The 8,655-nt window shown below is 33.1% G+C and overlaps 1 protein-coding gene across 5 annotated transcripts in view; it reads left to right on the plus strand.

Annotated features, from left to right (window-relative positions):
* Positions 1-4,545, plus strand: part of LOC144849250 (disco-interacting protein 2 homolog C-like) — a 52,598-nt gene extending 48,053 nt beyond the window's left edge. For all 5 annotated transcript variants that reach the window (XM_078706327.1, XM_078706336.1, XM_078706343.1 and 2 more), the window contains 3 exons: positions 37-211; positions 462-585; positions 979-4,545. In XM_078706327.1, the coding sequence (XP_078562453.1) occupies positions 37-211; positions 462-585; positions 979-1,231 (552 nt within the window). In that variant the 3' untranslated portion in view covers positions 1,232-4,545. The remainder of the gene's footprint in view (positions 1-36; positions 212-461; positions 586-978) is intronic.
* The last annotated feature ends 4,110 nt before the right edge of the window (positions 4,546-8,655 follow it).

The raw sequence follows: 8,655 nt of genomic DNA on the forward strand, positions 1-8,655 counted from the left end.
ATAATAAAATACAATAAAATGGTTTTTTTTCTTCAGGTTTGGGTAAACAGTCCGCATAATGCAGCGGGTTATTATACCATATATGGCGATGATTCTGCCTACGCAGACCATTTTAATTCTAGGCTGACCACCGGTGATACGAATACTGTTTATGCTAGAACTGGCTATCTTGGCTTTATTAAAAGAACCGACCTGACACAAGCGGATGGAGGTATGTTGGACAGTTTTGAATCCTTTGTTTTCTCAATGATTATCAAATCCTTTGTTTTCTCAATGATTCTCAAATAGATAACTATGTTGTTTATCTTGTTCTTACTCTACTTTCTCAATCTCCTACAATTACCAAGTTAGTCTTAATATCACAATAGTTTAATTTTGATGTATACATACTTGAATAGATTATTAGTGTAAAATCTTTGCTATACAATTATACAAGCAATGCATGGTTGTTTTCCTTTCAGATCGGCATGATGCTTTATTTGTGGTTGGTTCCCTAGACGAAGCACTATCTATGCGTGGTATGCGGTATCACCCGATAGATATTGAAAATACAGTGTTACGATGTCACAGACATATTTGTGAGAGGTCAGTATATTGTTTGTTGTTTTAATTGTTATGTGCACCTAAACAATTTCGCATAAGATAAACAAAACTTAAATACAGTGGAACCCCTCTTTTGAGACACCTCTATTCAGGTAAGGGGACACTTTCCTGTGAAAAGAACAAAAGGCAATCTATGTTTTAACACTAAACCAATGCCTATTCAGGGGACACCACCCCTATTACACTTTGTTTGTTTCTGAAGGTGTCACCTTAATAAGGGTTCTACTGTATGAAAATAAAACCTTCAAAAACAGTTCAGAAGGAGGCCAAAGTATATTAGAGTATATTAGAGTATATTACTTCTTTCCTTACTTCTATAACAGTAATAGTAAGCTCATCTTTATGCTAATAATTCTTTCTTTTGTTTTTATTTAGTGCTGTGTTTACTTGGACAAACCTCCTAGTAGTAGTTGTGGAACTCGATGGTGATGAGAAGGAGGCTCTAGACCTTGTTCCCCTCATCACAAATGCGGTACTAGAGGACCACTACCTCATCGTTGGTGTGGTCGTACTTGTAGATCCCGGTGTAGTACCCATTAATTCCCGTGGAGAGAAACAACGCATGCATTTACGAGATGGATTTTTAGCAGATCAGTTAGATCCAATCTACGTAGCCTACAATATGTAATAATCATTGATGAATTTCATGTTCGTGTTTAGAAAGAATCTTAAAAGCTGATATCTGTTAAAGAATAGTGAAAGTGAATTTATACATCTTGAATGGTTGACTCCTATATGATGCCCACATGTATGCAAATGAAGTGTTGAAACATCTCAAAAGGTTATATTCTGTATGATGCCCACCTGTATGCAAATGAATTGTTAAAACATCTTGGAAAGTTGTCATCTATATGATGGCCACCTGCATGCAAATGGAATGTTGAAACATCATGGAAAGTTGTCATCTATATGGTGGCCACCTGTATGCAAATGAAGTGTTGAATCATCTTGGAAAATTGTCATCTATATGATGGCCACCTGCATGCAAATGAAGTGTTGAAACATCTTTGAAAGGTGTAATCTATATGATGGCCACCTGCATGCAAATGAACTAACTGTGGACTAATGTCAATTTAGGAACAGCCATCAGACTTTTATGTGTACAGAATACTCCAAATTAATTCATCTTCAACAAAAGATGATTTTTTAATCTTCTGTTCTCTTGAATTTTACTATATAAAGTGTTTGGTTTCCATCAATGGTGGACCAAGAGGTTGGTGCTTAGGAGTGATGTGCGATACATTTTTAATCGATGCACTTTTGCAATTTGTGCTTTTATCATCCTAAGTGATTGTCATTATGGGGATTTTGAGCTTTACATATCTAGTTGTTTCCTTAAGAATTGTAATAGAAATAAACTGTTCATAATGTAACGAATAATGACAATATATAATAATAATAATAATATATATAATATAAATGTATAAACAATTAATAGTGGGCATAGTATAATAATTGTGGGATTAGTTAAGATGTATGTCGCCATACTGGATAATTCAAATACATATTTAAAAACAATGCAAGAGTGTTGAATCCTGGGTAATTGGTATTACCATATTAGGAATAACAACTGATCATGCTCAGTGTGACGTTTTTGTACATACTGTGGTGGCAGCAAATATGTCTTAGGAAAGGGAACTGCTATGTATACTGGTAACATATTAAATGCAAAAATGCTGGGGTTTTATGTCTATAATAATTATACTGATAATATATGTATGTTGTAGGTTTATGTGCGTGTGCGTGGATAGTATATTGCATTATGAATGAGTTCTGTGCTAGTGTTGATGACATTGTAAAAATTATCTGTAAAAATGAGAAATGTTACAAATTTTGAGAATACTAATTGAAATTTTAATAATTGTGTGTCGAAATACACATATCTTTATAAATAGTAAACTTGATAATAGTATAGTAATATTAGGTGTCTGGCTTCTGATCTGTCTGGCTATTTGATGACTCACAGCATTGTATTTGTGCATGAACTGTAGTTTACTTGACTTGACTGCATTGCACATACACCCTTAATAATGTATGCATCCATGTAACATACATGTGTATGTAATCATGTCATGTAACATACATGTGTATGTAATCATGTCATGTAGCATACATGTATATGTGATCATGTCATGTAACATACATGTATGTAATCATGTCATGTAACATACATGTATATGTAATCATGTCATGTAACATACATGTATATGTAATCATGTCATGTAACATACATGTATGTAATCATGTCATGTAACATACATGTATGTAATCATGTCATGTAACATACATGTATGTAATCATGTCATGCAACATACATGTATGTAATCATGTCATGTAACATACATGTATGTAATCATGTCATGCAACATACATGTATGTAATCCTGTCATGTAACATACATGTATGTAATCATGTCATGTAACATACATGTATGTAATCATGTCATGCAACATACATGTATGTAATCATGTCATGCAACATACATGTATGTAATCATGTCATGTAACAAACATGTTTATGTAATCATGTCATGTAACATACATGTATGTAATCATGTCATGTAACATACATGTATGTAATCATTTCATGTAACAAACATGTTTATGTAATCATGTCATGTAACATACATGTATGTAATCATTTCATGTAACAAACATGTATGTAATCATTTCATGTAACAAACATGTTTATGTAATCATGTCATGTAACACATAATTGGAGTTAATTAAAATATGTAGTAACACAATACACACAAATATGGCTTCTTGGAAGAAACTATTAAACACAATCATTATTATGGAATTTATTAGGCTAAACAATTTATTTAATCTTCTTTTTGTTAATTTGATCCTAAAACCTTGATGGTTCATTACCGCGTCATATGTAAATTAGAATTACCATTTTGATTATGATTGAGTGTTTTACATACATCTTACAGATAACAAGGTTCACCATATTAAGTGAGAGTAAAGGCTGATTCTGTGGTGGGCCTAAGCCATCCAGGTTTATAGATATGTACCCTATATCTGCTTATTTGTCTATTTAAAAATATGTACACCTATTTTCCTATTGATTTAGGTATCCACTAGCATTTTGATGCAATTTTTGTAAATTTTGTATAATTTTTAACTTGTAAAACAAATTAATAGTTATTGTATGGTTACGTATATTATTTTTTTATACAGCTAAATTGACAATAGCTTTTTATGTATTGTAATAATTATGAATACATTGATTTTAAGTATACAATAATTTTTTAATACCTGTGTATATGAGATGCAATTTCCATTTTTTTTAAATCGTGCCTGTGTTGATATTTTACTCATTATGTAACCGAATTAATCAGTGGGATGATTTTTATCAAGAATTTCTTTTTTTGCCAAGAAATAGAATAATTATTATTTTTAGTTTTTAAATTCTAATTTAAATTTTATATATAGATATGTATTAATTTGTTTGCATTTAGTTGTTTTTATCAATATGTTTAGTATTGATGAAGACCATCACATATGCTGCTCTTTGTCAACCAGTATTATAGATTCAAAATTAATTTTGGTTGATTTATGATGGATTAATCAAACAATATGTTATACACACAACCTCTGCATAATGTTGTAATTCATAATTTCATAAGTCAATAATTAAAATGCTAATTTATTTCTGAAATCATTAACAATTATTAAAAATCATGTTTAAATATTTTGTTTATTTTTATTATTTTCGATGCACATTATTTGTATTAATCAGTTTTTGTAGTATATGTAAATTGATAAAAAGAAAACAGATTTTAAAATTAGCAAAAGTTATATAGGCAGTTTCATGGGAAATGTTCTTTTGTAAAAATGTATAAGCATTTAATTGTATTATTTTGTCAATTTTACAGATGTACCCATTTTAATTTATTGAGTATCATATGAGGTCCTATTACAGGCTTGAACACAATACCATGCTTAAAATGTTTGTTTGCAGTCATTGCTGCAATCGTTTCTTCCACAATAGTTAAGCGTGGTTCCCACTAAACTAGAACGCAACGCAGCGACGTATCCACAATAGTTAAGCGTGGTTCCCACTAAACTAGAACGCAACGCAGCGACGTATCCACAATAGTTAAGCGTGGTTCCCACTAAACTAGAACGCAACGCAGCGACGTATCCACAATAGTTAAGCGTGGTTCCCACTAAACTACAACGCAACGCAGCGACGTATCCACAATAGTTAAGCATGGTTCCCACTAAACTAGAACGCAACGCAGCGACGTATCCACAATAGTTAAGCGTGGTTCCCACTAAACTACAACGCAACGCAGCGACGTATCCACAATAGTTAAGCGTGGTTCCCACTAAACTAGAACGCAACGCAGCGACGTATCCACAATAGTTAAGCGTGGTTCCCACTAAACTAGAACGCAACGCAGCGACGTATCCACAATAGTTAAGCGTGGTTCCCACTAAACTACAACGCAACGCAGCGACGTATCCACAATAGTTAAGCGTGGTTCCCACTAAACTAGAACGCAACGCAGCGACGTATCCACAATAGTTAAGCGTGGTTCCCACTAAACTAGAACGCAACGCAGCGACGTATCCACAATAGTTAAGCGTGGTTCCCACTAAACTAGAACGCAACGCAGCGACGTATCCACAATAGTTAAGCGTGGTTCCCACTAAACTAGAACGCAACGCAGCGACGTATCCACAATAGTTAAGCATGGTTCCCACTAAACTACAACGCAACGCAGCGACGTATCCACAATAGTTAAGCGTGGTTCCCACTAAACTACAACGCAACGCAGCGACGTATCCACAATAGTTAAGCGTGGTTCCCACTAAACTAGAACGCAACGCAGCGACGTATCCACAATAGTTAAGCGTGGTTCCCACTAAACTAGAACGCAACGCAGCGACGTATCCACAATAGTTAAGCGTGGTTCCCACTAAACTACAACGCAACGCAGCGACGTATCCACAATAGTTAAGCATGGTTCCCACTAAACTACAACGCAACGCAGCGACGTATCCACAATAGTTAAGCGTGGTTCCCACTAAACTAGAACGCAACGCAGCGACGTATCCACAATAGTTAAGCGTGGTTCCCACTAAACTAGAACGCAACGCAGCGACGTATCCACAATAGTTAAGCATGGTTCCCACTAAACTACAACGCAACGCAGCGACGTATCCACAATAGTTAAGCGTGGTTCCCACTAAACTAGAACGCAACGCAGCGACGTATCCACAATAGTTAAGTGTGGTTCCCACTAAACTAGATCGCAACGCAGCGACGTATCCACAATAGTTAAGCGTGGTTCCCACTAAACTAGAACGCAACGCAGCGACGTATCCACAATAGTTAAGCGTGGTTCCCACTAAACTAGAACGCAACGCAGCGACGTATCCACAATAGTTACTAGAGTTTGTAAACATTGGAAAGCTGCAAAATATGAGGATTTATGTGAACAAATTTAGTACTAAGGTGTGCTCTGAAAGCTGATATCATCCAGAGATATACAGCTAAATAAATATGCTTTTGCATCCTACACAAATAAACCATATATAAACTTTCTTGTGCATTTCCTGACTATAGTAAACATTCACTTATTATGCAATAATATTGCCAAATATGCACATATATTGCGTTATCATCATCTTATAGAGTCATAGTAACCAGTTATGTGAACAAATAAAAGGGTCGAAATTTGGCCATTTTTCGACCTTTTTATTTTTCGACATAATTGGGTTCTATGGAACTATAAGATGATCATATACAGCAATATAAACGCACTTGAAATGTTGGCCATATTTTGAAAAAATCCCTGTACTATTAATAGTACACAGATTTTGTCGAAAAATGGCCAATTTTCGACATTTTATTTTTCAGCATAACTGGGTTCTATGGTACTATAAGATGATCAAAAAGCAATATATGATCATATACAGCAATAAAAACACATAATAATTGAATTTTAAAAACTTGCAATTTTGGCAATTTTTCTAAAAAATCCCTGTACTATAGTACAGGGATTTTTTCGAAAAATTGCCAATTTTCGACCTTTTTATTTTTCGCCATAATTGGGTTCTATGGTACTATAAGATGATCATAAAGCAATATATGATCATATACAGCAATAAAAACGCATAATAATTGAATTTTAAAAACTTGATATTTTTGCCATATAGTACAGGGATTTTTTCGAAAAATGGCAAATTTTCGACCGTTTTATTTTTCGACATAACTGTGTTCTATGGTACTATGAGATGATCATAAAGCAATATAACACCTAAATAAATTCCTGTCATTTGATTGGACGATTGTGGGTCACATGGCGTGCAATAGTACGCACTATTAAACGATCGTTTAATAGTACTTTTTTAAACATTTTGTGTACGAAAAAAAAAAACGTTTCGCGGATGAAAAAAAATTTAGAATACAAAAATTACATTGAAATACAACAGCGCCACCTGTCGTCCTGCCTCTGTTTGTAAACACCACCGCGAGATATGCAAAAGCAGCAGATTTTTGTGTACGATTTGGAGATATATATGTACTAATTTCATTCAAAAAGGCATTTAAATTAGCTTTAGATCGTTTTTAGGATTTTGATTACTTAATGGGGACATCCCTACAAGACGTGGAATCGTTGGAAAAACCATAATTAGTCAAGATAAGTTCCAATTGTCTGTCGAAGTTTTGCCTTTCAGCCAATCTAGTACTACTACACGGCGCTAGTTCCGTTTCGCACCTGTCATTTATTTCGACTCAGAATGTGTTAAATAAATTTATCGTGAGTACCACACCTTAGAATTAGGCCTCAAAAATACTTTTATGAAGGAGATCACACAAAAAGTAACAAATAAATGCTTTAAATTGATGAATATACAGACGTGTTTCGACCTTTATATTTTACGACATAATTGGGTTCTATGGTACTATATGATGATCATAAACCAATATATGATCATATACAGGAATAAAAACGCATAATAATTGAATTTTAAAAACTTGAAATTTTTGCCATTTTTCTAAAAACTCCCTGTACTAATAGTACAGGGATTTTGTCGAAAAATTGCCAATTTTCGACCTTTTTATTTTTTGACATAATTGGGTTCTATGGTACTATAAGATGATCATAAAGCAATATATGATCATATACAGCAATAAAAACGCACAATAATTGAATTTTAAAAAGTTGATATTTTGGCCATATTTTGAAAAAATCCCTGTACTATAGTACAGGGATTTTTTCCAAAAATGGCCAAAATATCAACTTTTTAAAATTCACTTATTATATAATAATATTGCCATATATGCACATATATTGCGTTATCATCATAGTAACGAGTTATGTGACAAAATAAAAGGGTCGAAATTTGGTCATTTTTCGAAAATGTACAGGGATTTTTCATCTTATAGAGTCATATAGTAACCAGTTATGGTAAAAAATAAAGGGGTCGAAATTTGGTCAGTTTTCGAAAATTTTAAAAAATTGCCATTGTTGCGTTATCATCATCTTATAGAGTACCCACTTTTATTTCATATTGTATGATCATTAAATTTTACACGCAAAATTTAAGAGTGTAAGAATATATCAGAACCATAAATATAATATACTATTTTCTCTTTCTCTCTTTATATATACATATATATGATGAAAGGAACTTAAAATAAATTTTCTCAGAACATTTCTTTAAAATTTAATTTAATAAAAAAAATAATTATTTAATTCCACATCTTCCAAATCATTCACTGAAGATGCCTACAAAAAAAACCAAAAGTTCACTGAAGATGCACACAAAAAAACAAAAGTTCACTGAAGATGCCTACAAAAAAAAACAAAAGTTCACTGAAGATGCCTACAAAAAAAAACAAAAGTTCACTGAAGATGCCTACAAAAAAAAACAAAAGTTCACTGAAGATGCACACAAAAAAAACAAAAGTTCACTGAAGATGCCTACAAAAAAAACAAAAGTTCACTGAAGATGCCTACAAAATAACAAACACATGCTTAATATTGTCTTAAAAATAAAGAAATCATCCTATTCCAGTATAAACTAT

Source organism: Antedon bifida, chromosome 1 (assembly GCF_963402885.1).
Source record: "Antedon bifida chromosome 1, ecAntBifi1.1, whole genome shotgun sequence".
Classification (NCBI taxonomy): domain Eukaryota; kingdom Metazoa; phylum Echinodermata; class Crinoidea; order Comatulida; family Antedonidae; genus Antedon; species Antedon bifida.